At 44.8% G+C, this 23,106-nt stretch overlaps 2 protein-coding genes across 2 annotated transcripts in view; one reads left to right on the forward strand and one right to left on the reverse strand.

The window, feature by feature from the left end:
• The window catches only part of SRR (serine racemase), a 39,196-nt gene extending 38,157 nt beyond the window's left edge, over window positions 1-1,039 (forward strand). The window contains exon 8 of the mRNA XM_069761373.1: window positions 303-1,039. Within this exon, the coding sequence (XP_069617474.1) occupies window positions 303-500 (198 nt within the window). The 3' untranslated portion in view covers window positions 501-1,039. The remainder of the gene's footprint in view (window positions 1-302) is intronic.
• On the reverse strand, window positions 162-19,138 carry TSR1 (TSR1 ribosome maturation factor). The gene is made up of 15 exons (XM_069761372.1): window positions 18,969-19,138; window positions 16,061-16,164; window positions 14,474-14,687; window positions 14,256-14,390; window positions 13,560-13,984; window positions 6,596-6,752; window positions 5,230-5,402; window positions 3,934-4,130; window positions 3,687-3,849; window positions 3,290-3,400; window positions 3,076-3,208; window positions 2,384-2,500; window positions 2,002-2,142; window positions 1,829-1,903; window positions 162-955 (listed from the first exon to the last, which is right to left on the reverse strand). Exons 1-15 carry the CDS (start codon window positions 19,081-19,083, stop codon window positions 777-779), a joined length of 2,439 nt encoding a protein of 812 aa, XP_069617473.1. The 5' UTR covers window positions 19,084-19,138; the 3' UTR covers window positions 162-776.
• Window positions 19,139-23,106: the final 3,968 nt, after the last annotated feature.

Consider the following 23,106-nt stretch of genomic DNA (forward strand, 5'->3'; position numbering starts at 1 on the left):
GGGACATAGGTGGGCATAATGATCATTGAAAGCCTCTCCTAAGGATGTGCCATCAAAGTCCCAGAAACATTTTTTTTTTTAAAGTTTGAGCCATAGACAGAAATTATTCCTATGATACAACTTGCTGAAGTGTGAAGAACATTGACATCAAAACACGTCGATAAAACATCACAATTCCTCTTTAATTTCTGGCACAGAGCAGGTGATGACATTTTTATTCTTCCCATTTATAGTGGAAATTTGGATGGGTTGCATTATTATCCAGAATCGTTAAAAGATGCAGTCTCTTGTTCATTTCACAGAATGCTACTCGGTTAGTTTGGGAGAGGATGAAGCTTCTGATCGAGCCGACAGCCGGCCTGGGTCTGGCTGCTGTTCTCTCCAGCAGATTCCAAGAGAAGACGGGAGATGCACAAAACATTGGCGTGGTGCTGTGCGGAGGCAACGTGGACCTCAGCAGCATAGACTGGATAAGAGAGTCTTCACCAAACAGCAGCTGAAATTCAGCACTGTAGAGTTTCATTTAAAGCAGCATGACCACCAACAGGTCATGTTTTCAGGACGTCCTTAGTATTGCACAGGTGATAATTTCATCGCCTATGCAGTACTAAGGAAATCCTGAAAACATGACCTGTTGGTGGCTCTTGAGGACTGGAGTTGAGAAACACTGATTTTAAGGATGACACTAAAATTTCAAATCATACATACAAAATAAATAAGTCTCTAAGGCACCAATCAGAAGAAACAGATCAGCTTGTAGAATATACAGCAAAGATTTATTCCATCTCCACTTCTGCAGGATCTATCTGAACCTCACTCTTCACCCATGTAACTGGTGGGGGCACATATGGGTCATAAGTCCATTTAGGATAAACTCGCTTGTATAGGTTCATTAATACAGTGTCCTGGGACTTCAACTGTCCATCAAAATGGCACTTCATGTGCCCATGAGTTCCTAAAATGTGAAAGATTATGTATTATGCAGAGTTGTAAACATTTTCTACTAATCTCTACAAATAATTAAAGAAAATAAAGTTATCACTAGCTCTACATATCATTTAAAAGATAGAAACTGCCTATTCTACCATTCACAATTTTAGGTTTTATTCTCAACATTTTTCTTCATGAGAGCCACGCATCAGCTTCTCTGAGACTATCTGCAAGTGGCAAAGTTAAGCCCCTTTTAAGTTAACTTTAGTCCTTTTAAGGATTGTGTGGTGAAGATTGGCAATAACTTACACATCAGTGGGAGTCTGACCACTGGGACCCAGACCAATTAAAAATGGACATTTGTTATCAGTTATAAAAGCTACCATAAGTTTTTATCCTGAAGAGAAGCAGTCTGGTGCCTTGGATTCCAGGAATTTAAGGGTCACTTTTATCCCAAAAGCGATAGTGAACATGCTCAACCACTGTTGCATTCATTCAATAATATCCAATATCTGGCAATCGGCTTATGACAGTGGCTCCATAAAGAATAAATCGAGCAGCAATCAGGCAGATGCACTGCCCCTCTATTCTACCTGGGGTGAAAGCCCCCCATTCTGATGATCAATGTGGTTCCCAAGAGTTGATCGTAACTGATCTCCAAGTTACTACCTATACAGTGGATAGCAGAAAACATCTTCACCTGACAACCCCTTTAAAACCGAAAAGTTATACAACAAGGTTTGTTTGTTTTTTTAAACTAAAACATTCTTTTATACTATTTGAACACCATGGGCATAAAAAACTGCATTCTTTATAGATATTTTATTACCCAAAAGATTTGACTAAACAGGTAGGTACTATACAACATCTGGGACAATTCTGCAAGTGAGATACTCACCTAGCGGCTCCTTGATGTGACCTCTACGACCCCACTTAGTGCGCAGCTCCACTGGTTTAAACCACAACACATCCTCTGCAAAGACAATGAAACGGAAGAAAACTGTACTCCTCAAACTTAAAAGCAATTTATGATGGCCCCTTAAGTTTCAGCCCATCCGCCCTGTTACATACCTCTGTTGAAGAACATGTAGCGTACCACAGCAGTTTTTTTCAATATTTTAAAAGGGTGACCACTCAGCACCACCCTCTTGATAATGATCCTGTCAGGGTCCACACTGAGGAGTGATCCAGTGGCGATCAGATCATGCATCCCTACAAAGATAGAAAAAAAATCCAGATATTTCATGTAAAACAAAGAAAGAAAATATATAGGTGGTGTTTGCTTTTGGGATTTACATCCCTTACTAATCCACTAAATTATTGTGCAGTGTCTGGTTCTCTTTTAAGCTCATTTATATATTCAACATCTTTATGTTTGTGAAAACCCCAAACCACAGCAACCGCAGAACAAAGAACAACATATAAGAATAGCTGCACTGAATAATACACTTACCATTATTCCGCTCCTTAAACATTAATAAGGAGGCTGTAGGGAAAGTAATGGGGGCATAAGCGGTGACCACCACAGCTGCATCAGAATGCAGAAACCGCTCAGATTTGTGTTTATCCGCTGGAAGAAGAAAGCAAAGAATGGTCACAAACCAATTTATAGAGAAGCTTTTAAAGGAGTAGATCCCTCTGCGTAGGTGATGGCATACCACTATAACAGGGGGAATGACCTATAGGACACACATTCTAAAAATGGTACATAGTTATCGCTGTTCCATAGCAATGTCCCCTTCCCTTTTTGTCTGTTCTAGGTTACTTGCTTCACTCTTACGATCAGTCGGAGTCCTAGAGATCACATCCCAGCATTCATTAAGTGATGCTATAGATCAGGGGTCCCCATCTCCAGGCCTCGAGGGCCGCCAACAGTGCAGGTTTTCAGGATTTCCTTAGTATTGCACAGGGGTTGGAATCATCACCTGTGCAGATGATCACATTACCACCGATGCAATACTAAAGAAATCCTGAAAACCTGCACTGTTGGCGGCCCTCGAGGCCTGGAGTTGGGGACCACTGCTATAGAGGTAATCCCTTATTCTCATATGTGCATGTATTATAGTCACATTTGTGTGATGCAACACAACATTCCCAGTAGTACCAGTATAGGCATTAAAAAAAAAAACAACTTTTTTTTTTTACCAGACGTGTGCTGAGAGTAGAGTGGCGCTGCTCGGAAACGTCGAAATCCGCAGTGAAAAATAATTTCTTCTTTCGCCCGCACTGGTTCAGTGTTACCGGCGTGTCTCCTCACCAACATGTTCACAACAGACATCTACAAGTATAAGACATAACTAAAGAATCTGCTTTTTAATTTCAATTGATTTCTTATTGGTACGGTAGAACCAGTGCTTACCTTGTGTTCGTGAGGAAGCAGTGAATAGAGAACAAGTGGCGCCCCCTGTTTAAAATGTTCCAACACAGAAACTCCTACTCCAGTGAGGTGTACTGTGACGTACCAGCCAACCTACAGGGCGAAAAGATAATGTACAGTATTTGTGCCCATAAGATGAGCATGCAGGATGTGGATGGCATGTTCTGTTTGGTGACAATAAGGGCATAAGAATGTTGTAAAGGGGCAATTGAGGAAGAAGTACTTTCTAAGGGCACACTGAATTCTAACCATGAACAAAAGAGCACACTTCAGGCATCTGTGGTGTCTTCACATGTGCCTTGTAACCCATCGCTCAGAGCAGAGTGTGGCTCTGAAGCTAAGAAGAGAGTTAGGACCCCTACTCTAATCCATCACTTACCATGGCACCGTCATTCTCCTCCTCCTGTAATTCTCTAAAGATACGTTTTCTGGTCCTGAAAAAGTCATGAAACTGGAAGATGCGGGCATAGTCTCTGGGTAGGTTTTCCTTAGGATCCCATGGTGATGTGCGGAAACTTTTCAAACCACGATACTTCTGAAACCTGAAGATCAGAGATAGCGAAGAATTAGAAAGCAAGTGGTATTCTGATGGACTGATCAATGCAGGGATTTATAGCCCCTTGTACCGGATTCTGGCTAGCTGATCTCGTGGCGTGTCCACCTCATCTGGGAACATCTCATCCTCTCGTTGTAGTTTATATTTCTCCAACATTTGTTCTTCCTCAGTTTCATCTAGGTTTTCATCATATTTGTCATCCCGAGTGCTGTCTGGAATAGTGACAGTCTCGCTGTCCTCCGGCTCTCCAGCACTGCCGTCGTCTTCCTGACAATATAACACAATGGGGCGCCATTGAAATGGAACACATTATTATGGATATGGAATAATGAAACCGTATAGAGGACCCAACATCATGGGTAAAATGAGCAGACACATGCTGCCTAGGGGTCATTAAACATGCATTATCCGAGCCACACATGTGGACATTTTGTCTTCTCATAAGAGAATTTAAGGTCTATCTAAAAGGGCTTGGCCCCCCATAACTTATCTACAAGGCAGGTGATATCTATATACATAATTGTCTAAGGGGTACTTCAGTCTGTCTGTCCTTCTGTCACGGTTATTCGTTCGCCGATTGGTCTCGGCAGCTGCCTGTCATGGCTGCCGTGACCAGTCGGCGACGGCCACAGTCCGATTAGTCCCTCCCCTACACTCACTGCCCGGCGCCTGCTCCATAATCCCCTCCACTCACACAGGGTTAATGGCAGCGATAACGACCCGCGGTGTAACGGACTCAGTTACCGCTGCTATTAACCCTGTGCTTCCTTAACTATTTACTATTGATGCTGCCTATGCAGCATCAATAGTAAAAATATGTCATTCAAAATAATAAAAAAAAAAAACCTGCTATACTCACCCTCCGCTGCCTTTCCCGCTCCTCGCCACGCTCCCGCGACCGCTCCATTGCAAGCGGCAGCTTACGGTCCCGTCCCAGGGCTGGTGTGCGACAAGGACCTGCCGTGAAGTCACGGTCATGTGACCGCGACGTCATCACAGGTCCTGCTCACACCAGCCCTGGGACCGGAAGCTGCCGCTTGCAATGGAGCGGTCCCGGGATCGTGGCGAGGAGCAGGAAAGGCGGCGGATGGTAAGTATAGCAGGACTTCAACGGGCTATAGGTGAGTATATGTTTATTTATTTATTTATTTTTTTTTAAGTCTCTATACTTCGTGGCTCTGTGCTGGGCAATATACTATGTGGCTGGGCAATATACCGTACTACGTGGGCTGTGTTATATACTACGTGGACATGCATATTCTAGTATACCCGATGCGTTGGAATCGGGCCACCATCTAGTGTTCCTAATAACAGTTTAAGGAGAGCACTGTTAACTCTAAAGACTTTTCAGACCTCAGGTTATTACCTCAGAAACTGCTTCATCCATAGCATCTTCCTGATCATCATCATCCATGTCGTCATAATCATCATCTTCACTATCTCCTTCTCCATCAATTCCCTCATCATCCAAGATCCATGCGGCCTGGTAAGTGGATGTACCCTTAGGAACCTTTTTTTGCACTTTAATTTTTAAGGAATCTACGGTAATTGGAAGAGTTAGGAAAATTATTTTAATTTTGTTTCTAACAGAAAGCAAAAGCCTGATTAATCTTTCTGACGGCCCATGAGCTCACATCTATATGCCAACTATAAGTTGGCACTTAGTGAATCTGATGAGTGGCAACACAAGTATTTGTCCAAACCCGGCTCATTTTATTTCTTTACAGGAGCAGGACAGCCAAGTTTACAGCAGTTATAATGCACAGACTGAAGCATTTTCCATTTCTGTCTGGCCTGCAGACATTCAGGAACAATAGTGACTATACTCGACAACATGATGTCACTTTATTAGAAATTGATGTGGTCTTACCACCAAAAATACCCTAACTGGCCATCTCTCTGTCTAGCCTGCGGTCAGGTGTAATCGGTCCCCATGAGACAGGTTACAGTAAGGCCCCTTTCACACATCAGGTTTTTGCCATCAGGCACAATCCGGCGAATTTTGAAAAAGCTGCCGCTGGATCCATTTTTTTTTCTCATAGATTTGTATTAGCGCCGGATTGACTCACGTTTCATCTGTTTTTTTGCCGGATCAAAAAGTAGTTTTCTGGCGGCCAGAGAAAATGTACAGAGGAAAGTTTTTTTTCAGTCCGGCAAAAAAAACGCACAGCGACGGATCCGTTGGCGAAAAACAGATGAAATTATGGAATCGGTCACCGAATTCTTTTTTTTCCAATGAAATCATGAATTTTCCATTCTGGAGAATATTTTCTCTCTCATCAGTTTTTCACAATTTGCAACGGATCCATTTTTTTTTTCAAAATTAGCCGGATTGTGCTTGACGGCTAAAAACTGATGTGTGAAAGGGGCCTAAGGGGAAAGGTGTTTACTGCCGCTCTACTTCTGCTGTCGGTCACACTACATACAGGTATTGCAAAGAAGGGGCTTCAGTACAGGGCTGACCAGCCATTATACAATGGCGGAAACAATCCTTGCTGGATTGTGAGAGGGAGAGAGGTTTCACTACTAAAAATGAACAATTCACACTGCCCTGGTTTTGCATCCAGTTCGATCCTCTGTTTTCACTTCTGTGACCGGTGCTCATTGAGCCTCTGGCGCTGGACCAGGGCAGCACAAATCAAACTGCTCATCTCTATCCAGCACCTATAGTTTTGGCAGAATATCAGAGTGAGACTCAGGACACACTCTGCCAAGGACGACAGACCATTTACCCTCTGCTTCCTTCATTTCTTCCTCAGTAGGCCAAGTCTGCTCGCCCTCCATGGGATCAGGAACTACCTCAGACTGCAGGGACTCTTGTACTGATGGATCAGCCTTCATCAGGACTTTCACATCCTCGTCCATCTCTGCAGAGTTACCAGGGTCATCCTGTTAGAGCACAAAACTCAGATCATTTCCTGCGTGGCTTTAATGTAAAGTTAACATTCAATACCCTTTCTCTTTTACATTCAAAAGGCAGCAACTGGAGGAAAGTGATGGCCCTTCAACCTACGAAATAGTTTGTTCGGCTACTTTCACACTTGCGTCGGTACGTGGCCATCGCAAAGCGTCGGCGCAACGTACCGACAGACGTTGTGCAAATTCGGCACAACGTGGGCAGCGGATGAAGTTTTTCAACGCGTCCGCTGCCCATTCTGAAGTCCAGGGAGGAGGGGGCGGAGTTCCGGCCGTGCATGCGCGGTAGGAAATGGCAGATCCGACATACGAAAAAAACGTTACATTGAACGTTTTTTCATGCAGACGGTCCGCCAAAATACGACGCATCCAGTGCACGACGGATGGCCATCCGTCACAATCCGTCGCTAATACAAGTCTATGGGAAAATGCAGGATCCTGCATTCTCAAAAAACGACGGATTGTGACAGAAGCTGAAAAACGCAAGTGTGAAAGTAGCCTTAGACTAAACTGATATTTTGGGTTGTTTGTGGGTTTTTTTTAAAGAAAACGCCATTAAAAATAAATTTTGCTAGAACACGAAAGGTCACTTGTTGATGGGCAAACATGACATCAGTGGCACGGTTCATGGCCGGTGTTCACACTAGTGTAAAACATTTCATGTGTACTCAGCGTAGCACTGTTATATTTCCTGTCAAAATGACAAACAATACAGACCCCACTGAGTCAAGCAGGTTTTTCTGGCACGGCCAGAACCCATCATACGAAGGATATTGGCTGTGATTTGGTTTCCTTTGATAATACATTATAAAATAGTTTGCACAATATCTTTAAAGGGATGGTCCGAAACTAATATTGATTTTCATTCTAAATGAATCAGTATTTTGATAATAGTTTTTCTAATATGGATTAAAAAGTCCCTACCCTTCCCCCTCTACTCGAACTGCATCATTTTATTTTTTTTTTTACATATTTCCATTTCCTTACAATGCGCACTGACATTACGCTCCGTTTCCATCTCATCACTTCTAATTAGTGCCGACAAGGGAGCGCACTGTCACTGTGCACTGAAAATTATATTGGACAGTGACAAGATCTTATTTAGAGTTTCCCTGTATGCACTTGAAATTCTCAAAAGAAGTCATGAGAACGGAAATAGATACCCATTTCTAGTGATGAGCGAGTGTGGTCAGATAAGCCGGATTACGTACCGGTAATGCTCTTTTAATGAGTCCACGACAGCACCCCACATGAGAGAGAGGGATCCGCCCATAGGAACAGGAAACCTACAGAATAAAAGGAGGCGGTCCCCTCTCCTCCTCAGTTTAGTTACAGAGTATAAAAAGGGGAACCGCAAAAGTGTTAGTATTCATTCTTATTCAGTCACATAAATTTCTTAACTCTATACAACCATTATTTGTGACCTTAAAGGAAAGAGCTGTGCATAATTTAGGGAGGGTAATACATGGGTGCTGTCGTGGACTCATTAAAAGAGCATTACCGGTACGTAATCCGGCTTTTTACCCTTCGCCACGACAGCACCCCACATGAGAGATTTTCAGAGAGTCATTATTTGGGTGGGATTACTGTATTAAGAACAGCTCTACCAAAGGTCAGATCAGAAGACGTGGACAGATCAAGTCTATAATGGTTGTAGAAGGTAGAAGGTGTAGACCAAGTTGCAGCCTTACATATTAAATGGATCGGTACATCTGCTTGTTCCACCCAGGAGGAAGCCATGGCTCGTGTTGAGTGCGCTTTTATACCCACTGGAGGAATCTCGCCTTTTGACGTATAGGCCAAGCAGATAGCCTCTCTGATCCACCGAGATATGGTAGCTCTCGTGACCCCATGTCCTTTCTTGTGGCCCTGAAAGGAGATAAACAGAGCCCTACTCTCCCTCCATGTCTGACACCTTTCTATATAAGTCAGGATGGCTCTTCTGACATCTAAGGTGTGGAACTTATGTTGTTCTGGAGTTACAGGTGAATCAAAAAAGGAAGGGAGAAATATTTCTTGTGACCTGTGGTAGCTGGACGCTACCTTAGGGAGGTATGAGGGGTCTGGTTTCAGGACTATCCGATCATGAAATATCAGTAAGAAAGGTGGGTCTACTGATAGGGCCTGGATGTCACTAACCCGTCTAGCTGAGGTTAGGGCTACTAGTAAGGCTACTTTATATGTTAGGATTTTTAAAGGTATTGAATCTAATGGTTCAAATGGAGAGCTTGTTAAGGCCTCTAATACTAGATTTAAATCCCACGGAGGTAGACGGGGAATATGGACCGGTTTACTACGTTCACAAGATTTTATGAATCTGGAGATCCACCTATTAGCTGCTATATTGCATCCATATAGGGCTCCTAATGCCGAGACCTGAACTCTTAAGGTATTTACAGATAGTCCTAACTCTCGGCCTTTTTGCAAGAACTCTAGGATAGGTGTGAGTGGAACTTGCTTAGTGAACGGTACCGTGTAGAAGTCTAAAAATTTATTCCATACCCTACTATATATTAGGGTGGTAGATCTTTTCCTGCTCAATAAGAGGGTGTTTACTAGTTCTGTTGAGAACCCTCTGGAACTTAATAGTTGCCTCTCAAATTCCACGCCGTCAAGTGAAGACCTTTCACTTGCGGGTGGAAAAAGGGGCCTTGGTACAGCAGCTCCTTGTCTGATGGGAGGATCCAAGGATCGCATAGGCACATGGTCTGGAGACAAGAGAACCATGGTCTTTTCGGCCAGAATGGTGCAATGAGGATTACTCTTGCCTGTTCCCTCCTGATCTTTCTGATCACTAGAGGAATCAGAGACATTGGAGGAAAGGCATATGCCAGTCTGAACCGCCAAGGATGGTGGAGAGAGTCCAACATATCTGGGTGATCCCTGGTGTTCAGGGAAGCGAACCTTTGTACTTGCCGGTTGTCTCTTGTGGCAAATAGGTCGATTTGTGGTATCCCCCATGCTTCTGTTATCCTTCTGAATATGGATTTGTTTAAGGTCCATTCTCCTTGACGCAACTCGTTTCTGCTGAGGTAGTCTGCCCTGATGTTCTCTACACCTTTGATGTGCAGGGCTGTTAAGGATGTTAGATGAGCCTCTGCCAGCTGAAAGATGTTTGCAGCTATGGTCATCAGACTTCCTGACTTTGTACCACCCTGACGGTTCAAGTATGCCACTGCGGTGGAATTGTCTGAGTAAATTCTTACATTTGTTCCATGAATCTGCGGAAGAAAATGATATAAGGCACATTCTATTGCTTTTAACTCCTTCCAGTTGGAGGAACATATTAATTCTGTCTGATCCCAAGTATTTTGGGCCAGATTGTCTTCCATATGTGCTCCCCACCCAATAGGGCTGGCGTCGGTGGTAATTATTTTAGACGGGTCTATTATCCATGGCACACCTCGTGATAGGTGGTCCATGTCTAGCCACCAGGATAGCGATTCTAAGACATTACTGGAAAGAGTTATTCTACTTTCTAGATAACAGTCTTTCCCCTGAGCCGACAATACTTCGTACTGCAATTGACGGGTATGGAATTGTGCCCAAGGTACAGCAGGGATACATGATGATAATGACCCCAGTAAGGACATGGCCTTCCTTAGTGTCATGTAGGGTTTGCGTATTGCGTCTGATACCTTTGATTGTATAGTCAACCTCTTTGACTGAGGAAGAAAGCATTTCTGACTTACGGAGTCTAGCTGGATTCCTAGAAATGTCTGAACGGTTTCTGGATTCAGCCGAGATTTTTCGAAGTTGACGATCCAACCTAACTCCTGTAGGGACGAGATCGTATTAGATAAACGAGTTTTACATTGAAGTGCAGAGCTTCCTACCACTAGAAAGTCATCTAGGTAGGGTATTATCAAGGTATCTCGTTGGCGTAGATGAGCCATCACTTCTAGTATCACCTTAGTGAAGACGCGGGGAGCCATAGAAAGCCCAAATGGCATTGCAACATATTGAAAGTGACGAACCTTTCCCTCCAGGGTGACTGCTACCCTTAGGTACTGCTGATGTTCGGCATGTATGGGAAGATGGTAATAGGCGTCCTTTAAGTCTATTCCGGCCATGACACACCTAGGGAATAAGAGTTTTATGGTAGAACTAATGGATTCCATTTTGAAGGTATGATTACGCAGGAAAGAATTTAATTTTTTAAGATTTATGATGGTTCTAAATGAACCATCTGGTTTATTAATCAGGAATAAAGGGGAGTAGAACCCTTTCCCTTTTTGATCCTGGGGAACTTCAATCAGGACTTTCTTAGATAGAAGAGATAGGATCTCTATTTCTAGAGCCCTCTGTTGGTCCTGACCTTTTGGAGATGTTATTATGAAGGAATCCCAAGGGATTCGATCAAATTCTAATTTAAGGCCGTATTGCACAATGTCCAGAATCCACTGGCTGGATGTTATCTGTTCCCATTGGGGAAGAAAAAATTTTAATCTGCCGCCTACTTCCTGGTTAGCGGTATTTACGTCTCGGATTATGGGACCCGCTAAAAAAGGCACCTTTTTGCTTTGGGTCCTTCGACTCCCATCGCTCTCTTTGTTCAAGCGGCTTGTTCCTAGTAAAGGGGCGTCTCCTGAAGGCTCTCCTGTAGGATGGAAGATACTGGTTAGGGAAGCCTTTCTTCCTTTCACCTGCTTTATTCAGGAGTTCATCCAGCGTCTTCCCAAAAAGGAACTCACCCTGACAGGGAATCGCACAAAGTTTTGCTTTAGCTTGTGCGTCCCCCTTCCAATTCTTTAGCCAGAGTGCACGCCGGGCTGTGTTGACTAGGCCGGCTGACCTGGCTGCAAGACGTAGCGAGTCCACTGAGGCATCAGCTAGGAATGCTACTGCTTCTTTAATTTGAGGCAATTTCAGCAGGATAGATTCCCTCGAAGTTTTGCCTCTAATCTGTTCCTCCAATTGCTCCGTCCATACTAGTAGAGATCTTGCAGTACAGGTACTAGATATGGCGGGCCTGAACGCCCCCGTATTGACTTCCCATGACCTCTTTAGTAAAGCTTCTGCTTTACGGTCCAGCGGGTCTGTCAGGACCCCTGAATCCTCCACTGGTAGGACCGACTGTTTGGTTGTGGAGGCTACCGCAGCATCAACTTTTGGCACCTTTGACCAGGTGTTTAGGTCTTCATCGCTGAAGGGATAGCGCCTTTTAGAGGATGATGGTAAAAACCCTCTATTCTGCTTGTCCCACTCCTTTTTGACAATATCTTTGATGGTTTGTATGACGGGGAAGGACCTACGTTTCTTCTGTCCTAACCCCGCAAACATTATGTCCTGTGCTGATTTCTTTTCTTTCCCATCTGGGCACCCCATCGTGCTCCTGACAGATTTTATTAAATTGTCCACATTACTGTTGGGAAGACAAAGTCCCCCTTCAGTCTCGGATGAGCTCGGCTGAGATCCCTCTTCGTCTGAAGAAATACATACACCCTCTGACTCCGAACTAACCGGAGACCGGGACCTGCTAGGCTGACGGGTACTGGCGCTACTTGTCTGCGCCAAACCCTGCATCTCTTCTCGGATAATAGCTCTGACATCTGAGGGAGTCATGATATTTTCCTGCCGTAGAGTTTGCATGATACACTCTGCACACAGTTTTTTGGCATAATCATCCGGGAGGGGCTGCGTACATAAAGCACACTCTTTATGCTTAGATTTGTGTGTCCTTTTCTTAGTCTAGAGGAAGGATACAGGAGGAACATATATCAGCATATAGGAAGAGACTCTTTCAAAAACTCACCCAGTGAAGCTGACAGGTACCGGTTCTGGAGGCGGAATTCGTTTGGTGGTAGAACTCTTCTCTGGAGGTCGGCCACCACTCTTTGTGCTGCTCCTCGTGCTTCTCTCCCTGCTGGGAGAGCGCTGTTGCACTGCGGGCAGGTGCGCTTCGTCGGCCGGTGAAGCCATTTCACACACACCGGCCCGACGCTAGCGCTGCATTTTTAAACTTGCCGCCCATTCTCCTGCCTCCCCGGACCAACCCGGAAGTGCTCCCGCGACTTCCGGGTTAGACGCGCCGCTCTCACTCACCATGCGGCCGCCAGAGGCTATTAAGCCGGCCGCTGCAGCGCGCGCGTCCTCACAGTGCCGGCCGGACCTACGGTGACCGGACCCGGACCGTGGATGTTTGGCCAGACGAGGGGGGAGGCTGCAAGCAGGGGCTCCCCCGCCGCTGCTTCTGGTACCGCAGCCCCTGCCGTTCCCACAGAAACCGGCGCAGGCGGGTGCATGGCCCAGGGATCCTCTTCATCTGTAGGTAAGCCGGGTCCCTGTAGGAACAGGAAACCTAAACTGAGGAGGAGAGGGGACCGCCTCCTTTTATTCTGTAGGTTTCCTGTTCCTATGGGCGGATCCCTCTCTCTCATGTGGGGTGCTGTCGTGGCGAAGGGTAAAAAGTCGTTATCCGAGCATGCTCGTGTGCTAATAGAGTACCTTCGAATACTATGTTCGAGTCCCCGCAGTTGCATGTCTCATGGCTGTCCGACAGCTCAGCTGCAACATATGCGGGGATTGCCCGTTTGTTAGAGACATGCAGCTATGGCGACTAACATAGTAATCGAGCACGCCGAAGATACTCTATCGCACAAGCGAGCTCGGAAAACAACTTATCCAAGCACACTCGCGCATCATTAGAAATAAGTAAAAATAAAGCAGTTTGATTAGAGAAGGTGGGATAAGGACTTTAATGAAACAATATTATAAAAAAGAAAAAAAAAAAAACTTACCAAAATAAATAGACATTATACAATTACAAATCAGACATACCGCCATTTCCACATCCTGTCCTTTTTTGGATTTGTGGACCCGTGGGTTCAGTGGGTAAGGGTCAGGAGATGCATCTATCTGAGACATCTGAAAGTCACCGTGACCAACAATATGAACCAGTCTGTTAACATTGAGCTCCTGCCCCCGGACATAGCCAGACACTTTCAATGTGCCCACCAGGCCACTCTCATCGGATGGCTGAAAATTGGCTCGGTGAGCCAGCATATAACAGCGCCGGCCCCTGAACGCCAGGTGCCTTTGTTTCTGGGTGGACATCTGCCTCAAGAGCAAGGCGGCTTCTTGGTCTGAATCCAGATTAAACAGTTTGGCATCAGGGAATCTCTTTTCAATCATTTTACTCAGATTTTTCTTGGCATCATTCCGTTTCTTTATTGGGATCTCATTCATTCCTTGCACAGCAAGCACTAGAATGGAAAGAGAATAATTAGCCAAGAAGCGGATTATATTGTGTACAGGAAACACCGGCAGCGTGCCGCGTCTGCTCAGCAATATTGACGGCCATTATAGAAATGAATGGAGCGCTCCATGCCATTATACACACGCTCCATAATACTGGATCAGTTGTGCTGGACGGGGCTACAGCACGGGGGCAATACTTTATTCTGTGGAAGCCCGCTGCTATGGTGATAGTTTATCATCAGACACACAGTATATACACATCATGGAATCTCTTACCAAAACTAGGCAGGCCCTGAGCAAACAGGCATGACAGGCAGTAATCTCCATAACTGTCCCATCCCTCCTGGGGGTCCAGGACAAACAGAAGGGTATCCGCCACCTTGGCCAGATCCAGCAAAGAAAACAGGTCATCTGTATAACGAGGAGAGAAGTGCACGGTGTAATAGCGGATGGCTTGTGGTTAGTGATCATTCACTTTTGGGGTTCGCTCTTACCCCTGTTCGCTTTAACAAACCGCCATCGCTGCTTTAGCTTCGGACACACGAGAGCAAACTTGCCAGTAGAGCCATCCTCATGAAGTATGTCCCCCAAATTGCCCTGGACCAGATTCATGAGGCCATCTGTAACCACATCGGCATGGAGGGGAACCACAGCAACAAGGTGTGGGGGGCCGTCTTTGCTACCCAAGTTGCGCTTCTCTGTGAGAACCTGTACAGATAAATATATCATACAGCTGATCTGAAGTCATCATATTCAGTAAATGACCACCAGTAAATATTCAAATTTTTCTTTTTCGGTACTTTGCGCATTCTCAGTGTGCTGCACTACATGTGAACACTATCAACGCAGCTATTTGGCCTCACTATAAAAATATATAAATGTGTCATGGAAGCAGTCAGAGCCCAGTACAGCTCTGTACGTGACTCCATGTGATGCCGTAAAATTCTGAATAGGGTGCTTTATGCAATGATCCGCCCTCCCCAATGTCTATACACACACACACTTTATCTGATGGTCAGTGTACAATGCTCCATTGGGTGCTTTATTTCACTGAGCCACCCTTCCCAATGTCTATACACACACAACCACATCTGATGCACGCGGTACAATGCTCCATTGGGTGCTTTATGCACTGAGCCACACTCCCGATGTTTCTGTAGACATTGCAGCTGATGGTTATTGTACAATGCTCCACTAGGTGCTTTATGCAGAGCCACCCTCCCCGATGCCTCTATACACCAGACTTGATGGCGGCCGTACAATGTTCCACTAGGTGCTTTATGCACTGAGCCACCCTCCCCGATGTCTCTATACACACGACTTGATGGCGGCCGTACAAAGCTCCACTAGGTGCTTTATGCACTGAGCCGCCCTCCTCGATGTCTCTATACACACCAGATCTGATGGCAGCCATACAATGCGCCACTAGGTGCTTTATGCACTGAGCCGCCCTCCGCGATGTCTCTATACACACATCACATCTGATGGCAGCAGTACAAAGCTCCACTAGGTGCTTTATGCACTGAGCCGCCCTCCTCGATGTCTCTATACACACCAGATCTGATGGCGGCCATACAATGCTCCACTAGGTGCTTTATGCACTGAGCCACCCTCCGCGATGTCTCTATACACACATCACATCTGATGGCAGCAGTACAAAGCTCCACTAGGTGCTTTATGCACTGAGCCGCCCTCCCCGATGTCTCTATACACACCCGACTTGATGGCGGCCATACAATGCTCCACTAGGTGCTTTATGCACTGAGCCGCCCTCCGAGATGTCTCTATACACACATCACATCTGATGGCAGCAGTACAAAGCTCCACTAGGTGCTTTATGCACTGAGCCGCCCTCCTCGATGTCTCTATACACACCAGATCTGATGGCGGCCATACAATGCTCCACTAGGTGCTTTATGCACTGAGCCGCCCTCCGCGATGTCTCTATATACACACACACACCTGATGGCAGCATACTGAGAAATTGTAGAAATGTACTTTAGTGGCCGTCCTATTACAGTCAGCCGTAATACAGCCGCGTACATGTGGTCTAGAACTGGTAATAAACCGGATTTACTCACAGCATCTTTCCGGTTTCTGCGGATCTGGTTGGCTTTATGTCTCCTGTCCAGCTTGCTTAAATGTTTCTTAATTTTTTTGCTCAGAACTTTGACAGGTACTCGCCCTAAATGAAATTTTAAAAAAATGAGTTATTTAGTGGACATCACAGACACTATTGACAATGCTGAAGAAAGCAAATCCAGCTGCATGATTTAACTTGGGAATTAGCAGTAGAACGTGATCAGACACAGCCCATAATGTCAGATGCCAAAGAACAAAAATCCAATGGCAGAGGACTGCCCTTCCCACCCCACAGAAGTGAATGGAGACCAAGGCTGGCATGTGGCAGCCAAAGGAACAGTCGAAGGTTATTCCATAAACCAAGTATTCGGGTAACGTGTGCTCAAGCCTCATATATTATGGACACAGACCAAGGAAAAAATGATTTTGACATCTTTGTGCAATTTTTTTTTAAACTCAAGATAACCGCTAAGTTTTATGCTGCAGTCATTGTTGCTTTGTTACAGTTTGCAAGACCAGACCTCGGCGCCAGTCTGTACAGCAGCCAAATGCTGCACAATTTTCAGAAGAGACTGGTAGGAGAATCATGAGCACAATGAGATAAAGCCAACACATGATACAAGCCTAAAGGCCTACACACACCTGGAGAGAAGACTACCAATATCAGCCGACTATCTAATCTGTATGGAGGTCTCCAGCTGTCCCCCAAAAATGACAGGACATAGGTACTGGGCATTTGGAGTTCAATCGCTTTTTGTATGGTGGGGAGATTAGGCGCCACAAGATGGCTCTCTCATCAGCTCTCATAGAAGACAGGAATGCTGGGTCAGGTGTTCCTGTAAATGTAGGATTTGGGCGAGAAAGCTGGCATCAAATGTGTAGGACCAGCTTAGAGGGGTTGTCCATGTGACTGCAGACTTGTGAATCCCCTCATCGCACGCTGTGAGGATACTCTGGCGCTCATCTGAGCACAAGTGTACGACTTGTATACTTCCGGCCACATTCCAACTAGACGTTTTGGGCCTCAAGCATGTCTAGTCAGCACATGCCTGCATGTATACAGATCACATACTTGTGACCAACGGCGCCAGCATCGGAGAATTCACAAGTCTGCAGTCACATAGATTGACTTCAGACTTGTAGGTTAAGACAGAGCAGGACGCCTCTAGGAACCCATGTAAACTCCCTTTAATGCTGGTGACATCCATACCTTTGTATTATAAATCCATGCCTATGTGTTACAGAAATCCATGAGCAAATTTTAATGGAAAAAAGCTACAAGCATAGGGTGCTTGGTCTGCAGTTACAGCTCTCCGGCTGCTCTCCCTCTTTCCCCAAATCCCCGCTATATCCTGACTAATCACTTGCCCACCCAAAATCTTGCACAACAGCCGTAATTCCTGTAGGGTGCGCATGAAACGCAAGTTCCTGATGGTGTTTGCTGGCCTGTTGATCTACGCATGCTCTAAAAGTGAACGTGGAAATTATAGGCCAGTAAGTCTAACCTCTATTGTTGGTAAAATATTTGAAGGGTTTCTGAGGGATGTTATTCTGGATTATCTCAATGAGAATAACTGCTTAACTCCATATCAGCATGGGTTTATGAGAAATCGCTCCTGTCAAACCAATCTAATCAGTTTTTATGAAGAGGTAAGCTATAGACTGGACCACGGTGAGTCATTGGATGTGGTATATCTCGATTTTTCCAAAGCGTTTGATACCGTGCCGCACAAGAGGTTGGTACACAAAATGAGAATGCTTGGTCTGGGGGAAAATGTGTGTAAATGGGTTAGTAACTGGCTTAGTGATAGAAAGCAGAGGGTGGTTATAAATGGTATAGTCTCTAACTGGGTCGCTGTGACCAGTGGGGTACCGCAGGGGTCAGTATTGGGACCTGTTCTCTTCAACATATTCATTAATGATCTGGTAGAAGGTTTACACAGTAAAATATCGATATTTGCAGATGATACAAAACTATGTAAAGCAGTTAATACAAGAGAAGATAGTATTCTGCTACAGATGGATCTGGATAAGTTGGAAACTTGGGCTGAAAGGTGGCAGATGAGGTTTAACAATAATAAATGTAAGGTTATACACATGGGAAGAAGGAATCAATATCACCATTACACACTGAACGGGAAACCACTGGGTAAATGTGAGGGGCTGTGGGGGGGGGGGACATCCCATTATGTGTGTGGGGGGGAGGGACATCCCGTTTTGTGAGGGGCTGTGGGGGGGTACATCCTGTTATGTGGGGGGAGGGGACATCCCGTTATGTGAGGGGAGACATCCCATTATGTGAGGGGGCTACACATCCCATTATGTGGGGGGGGGGGGGGACATCCCATTATGTGAGGGGCTGTAGGGGGGAGACATCCCATTATGTGTGTGAGGGGCAGTGGGGGGAGGGGACATCCTGTTATGTGAGGGGCTGTGGGGGTGGGGGTACATCCCATTATGTGAGGGGCTGTAGGGGGGAGACATCCTGTTATGTGTGGGGCTGTGGGGGGGACACCCCATTATGTGAGGGGCTGTGGGGGAGGGACTTCCCATTATGGGGGGGGGGGGGGGACATCCCATTGTGTGAGGGGCTGTGGGGGACATCCCATTATATGGGGGCAGTCTTATCTGGGCACCACTGCCCTCCCTGAGCTGATATCTATGAACATTGGTGATGTCAGTGGCCTCCAGACCCTGGAGCAAATACCAATAACTTACTATAAAGCTGACATTGCACATTGACAACCATCATGATTTTTTTTTTCATTAAAGGGGAAGCTCTTTAAATGTGGCCAAGCCCCGGATGACAGGCTGTACAGGACATGCAGCGCTGTGTACAGGGGCAGTGACTACACGTGGGCAGCACATGGAGGCGCCGGCCGCAGTCACACCGCACTCTCCTCTCACCTTTGTTCTCACGGTCCTGCTCTCCTTTTCCTCGGTGCCGACCAGTCTTGTGCGACTTATTCTGCTGCTTAAAAGCCCCGGGCCGGTGTGCAGCCTGCTGCTCGCCCGCCGCCATGATTACCGCAGCTCTCAGCCTTGCCCTCAGTCCAGTACACCCCTGCACTGGAGAAACCGCCCAACTCAGGGCGGAAAGTGGCCTGCTCTCTTGTACGCATGCGCCATTTCCGGCTTGTGTGAGGCCATTTCCGGTCCCTAGCTCGTCACTGGATAGTTCACTTGACTAGTTTTGCTCCCAGAGTTTTGTGAAGCGACTAATATCGTGCATTAGAGCAGAGCAGAGCTGTCTATAACAGATCACCACTGATACACTGAGATTAATGCAAAAAATCCCAATGTTCTATTAGTCCACATTGGATAACACAATAGCCAGGCCATGTGGAAGACAAAGAATGGCAGGCAGTGCTTCAATACACATCTGGATCAGTCAGGAAATAACCAAAAGAAAACATTGACAATATACAACTTTACCGACAGCGTTGGGGCCATTGAGCTTGAGTGTTGCCCCTTCCCATGAAACAAGGGTCAGAAGGATTCTCCATAAGACCCGAATGAAACCGTTCGAATGGTCTCCCTTTGCGCTTTTTTTCTGGCGGAGTTCATTTTTTCAAACTGACAGGAAAAAGCGCAACCTGTGAGATGATACCAGGTCCGAGTGCCAAAACAGATATAACTTGTACGAGAAAAACGGGTCTGACTGAGCAATAACCCTGAGATATGGAGGAGAAGACCCCACTCATATTACTCCTCGGAGCTCTGTGATCATCGCCGGCTAAGAATGGCTCCATTTAGTCATATGACATACCTGCACTCTGCCAGCAAGGTGCACAGTGCGGCACTCTACTACGCATGCACCCGCCGAGGTCTGCCAGATGGCACCCGGCAACAATAGAAGACTTTTCCCATCGGTTGATTTTGGTGTTCAAACTGTAAAGCGCTGCGGAATATGTTAGCGCTATATAAAAATAAAGATTTATTTATTTATTTTATCACTGTGATAGACCCTAAAAAAAAATAGTAAATCGGCCCCCCTTAGGTAAAAATAATTAAAAAATATATATTTTTTTTCCAGTAGGGCTGGGGTTAGAGCTAGGGTTAGTGTAGGGTTGGGGTTAGGGTTGTGGTGTTGGGCTAGGGTTTTTAGAATGGTGTAACTTTTGGGTATTTTCTGTCATATAGAGCCCCCAAACTCCAAATGTGAGGTGGTACCTAAAAAATGATGTTGAAAACATGAGAAATCACTGGTCAACTTTTAACCGTTTTAACGTCCTAACAAAAAAAAATTATGTTTCCAAAATTGTGCTGATGGAAAGTAGACATGTGGGAAATGTTATTTATTAACTATTTTGTGCAATATGACTCTCTGATTTAAGGGCACAAAAATTAAAAATGTTGAAAATTTTTGACATTTTTGCCAAATTTCAGTTTTTTCATAAATAAATGCAAGGCATATCGAATAAATTTTACCACTACATTAAGTACAATATGTAACGAAAAAAAACTCAATCAGTGGGATCCGTTGAAGTGTTCCAGAGCTATAACTTCAAAAAGTGACAGTGGTCAGAATTGTAAAAATTGGCCTGGTCATTAAGTGCCAAATTGGCTCTGTCACTAAGAGGTTAAATCAGAGAGTTACACTACCGTTCAGAAGTTTAGGGTCACTTAGAAATTTCCTTATTTTGGAAAGAAAAGCACAGTTTTTTCCAATGAAGCTCACATTAAATGATTCAGAAATACACTCTATACATTGTTCATGTGGTAAATGACTATTCTAGCTGCAAACGTCTGGTTTGTAATGCAATATCTTCATAGGTGTATAGAGGCCCATTTCCAACAACCATCACTCCAGTGTTCTTATGGTACTTTGTGTTTGTTAACTGTTTAAGAAGGCTAACGGATGGTTAGATTACCCTTGAAAACACTTGTGCAAGTATGTTAGCACAGCTGAAAACAGTTTGGCTGATTAGAGAACCTATAAACCTGACCTATGAGCTAGTTGAGAATCTGGAGCATTACATTTGTTGGTTCCATTAAACTCTCAAAATGGCCAGAAAAAAATAAAATTTCATGTGAAACTCGACAGTCTATTCTTGTTCTTAGAAATGAAGGCTATTCCATGCGAGAAATTGCCAAGAAACTGAAGATTTCCTACAGCGGTGTGTACTAGTCCCTTCAGAGGAGAGCACAAACAGGCTCTAACCAGAGTAGAAAGAGAAGTGGGAGGCCCCGCTGCACACCTGAGCATCAAGACAAGTACATTAGAGTCTGTAGGTTGAGAAATCGACGCTTCACAAGTCCTCAACTGGCAGCTTCATTAAATAGTGCACGCAAAACGCCAGTGTCAACGTCTACAGTGAAGAGGTGACTCCGGGATGCTGGCCTTCAGGGCAGAGTGGCAAAGAAAAAGCCAGATCTGAGACTGGCTAATAAAAGGAAAAGATTAATATGGGCAAAAGAACAGACATTGGACAGAGGGAGATTGGGAAAAAAAAAGTGTTTCATTTTTCCAACAAAATTTACAAAACCTTTTTTTTTTTTTTTTAGGGACATCACATTTGAAGTGACTTTGTGGGGTCTATATTACAGAAAATACCCAAAAGTGACAACATTCTAAAAACTGCACCCTTCACAGTCCTCAAAACCACATTCAAGAAGTTTACTAATCCTTCATGTGCTTCACAGTAACTAAAGAAATGTGGAAGGAAAAAAAAAATGAACATTTTACTTTTCTTCTCTGGGGTCTAAGGGGTATCGTTTCTCCTTATGGAGAGTGACATACCATCTCTGGCTTGTCAAGGTAAGGAGGTTTATTCGCCATGCAATGCTCCTCTGGGAAATATAATATGCAAATTGCCTCTTCTGAGAAAAAGAGGACTTGAACTAGACCCCAGTCCAGAGCCTCTCACCTTGCCAAATTAGTTCTCATGCTTCGCACTGACGAGGGCCAAAAGCCCGAAACACCGTGTCTGCGAATTGAGATACTGATTTGGCTTTTATCCTAAGTCATATTGCACGACTCGTTAAAGGGTTGATTGTGACTTGTAGGATCGCTACTTCCAACAGGTGGCGCTATAGAGTTCAAATCCTCTTTTTCTCAGAAGAGGCAATTTGCATATTACTTTTCTTCACAAAACTTTTAGCACCAACTTTTACAAGAGTAACAGAAGAAAATGGACCCCAGAATTTGTTGTGCAATTTCTTTTGAGTACGCCAATACCTCATATGGGGGGTGGGAGTGGGTGGGAAGCATTCCAAATACATACTGATAGGGAATTTAGATTGTGAGCCCCATCAGGGACAGTGATGATATTGTGTGCAAAAACTGTAAAGCATTGCGGAATATGCTGGCGCTATATAAAGAGATTATTATTATTATCTGGGCGCACAGCAGGGCTTGGAAGGGAAGGAGAAGCATTTGAATTTTTGAATGCAAAAATGTCTGGAATCAAGAGCAGACATCATGTCGCGATTGGAGAGCCTCTAAAGGGCCTAAACAGTGAAAAAAAAATCCCCAAGTGACACCATTTTGGAAATTAGACCCTGAAGGAATTTATCTAGATGTATGTTGAACACCTTGAACCTCCAGATGCTTCACAGAAGTTTCTAACGTAGAACCCTGAAAATAAAAAATTAATTTTCCCCACAAAAATGTTTTCACAAGGGTAACAGGAAAAAATAGACCCCAAAATCTGTTTTGCAATTTCTTCTGAATACGCTGATACCCCATATATGGGGGAAAACCATTGTTTGGGTGCATTGCTAGGCTCAGAAATGAAGGAGTGACGTTTTTGAACAAAGCCTTTGATGGAATGGTCTGCGGGCTTCATGTTGCGTTTCAAGAGCTCCTGATGTGCATTTTGAACGGCACAGAATTTTATAACAATAGGTCGCCATATGGAAAATTTTCATTTCTTTCATGGAAACGTTTTAGCCCCAAATTTGTAATTTCCACAATGGATAGTAGGTGAAAAAGGACCCCATAATTTGCTACGCAATTTCTCTCAAACGCAATGATACCCCATATGTGATCAAAAAAATCTGTTTCGGCATATGGCAGGGCTTGGAAGGGAAAGAGTGCTAT

Source organism: Ranitomeya imitator, chromosome 3 (assembly GCF_032444005.1).
Source record: "Ranitomeya imitator isolate aRanImi1 chromosome 3, aRanImi1.pri, whole genome shotgun sequence".
NCBI lineage: Eukaryota > Metazoa > Chordata > Amphibia > Anura > Dendrobatidae > Ranitomeya > Ranitomeya imitator.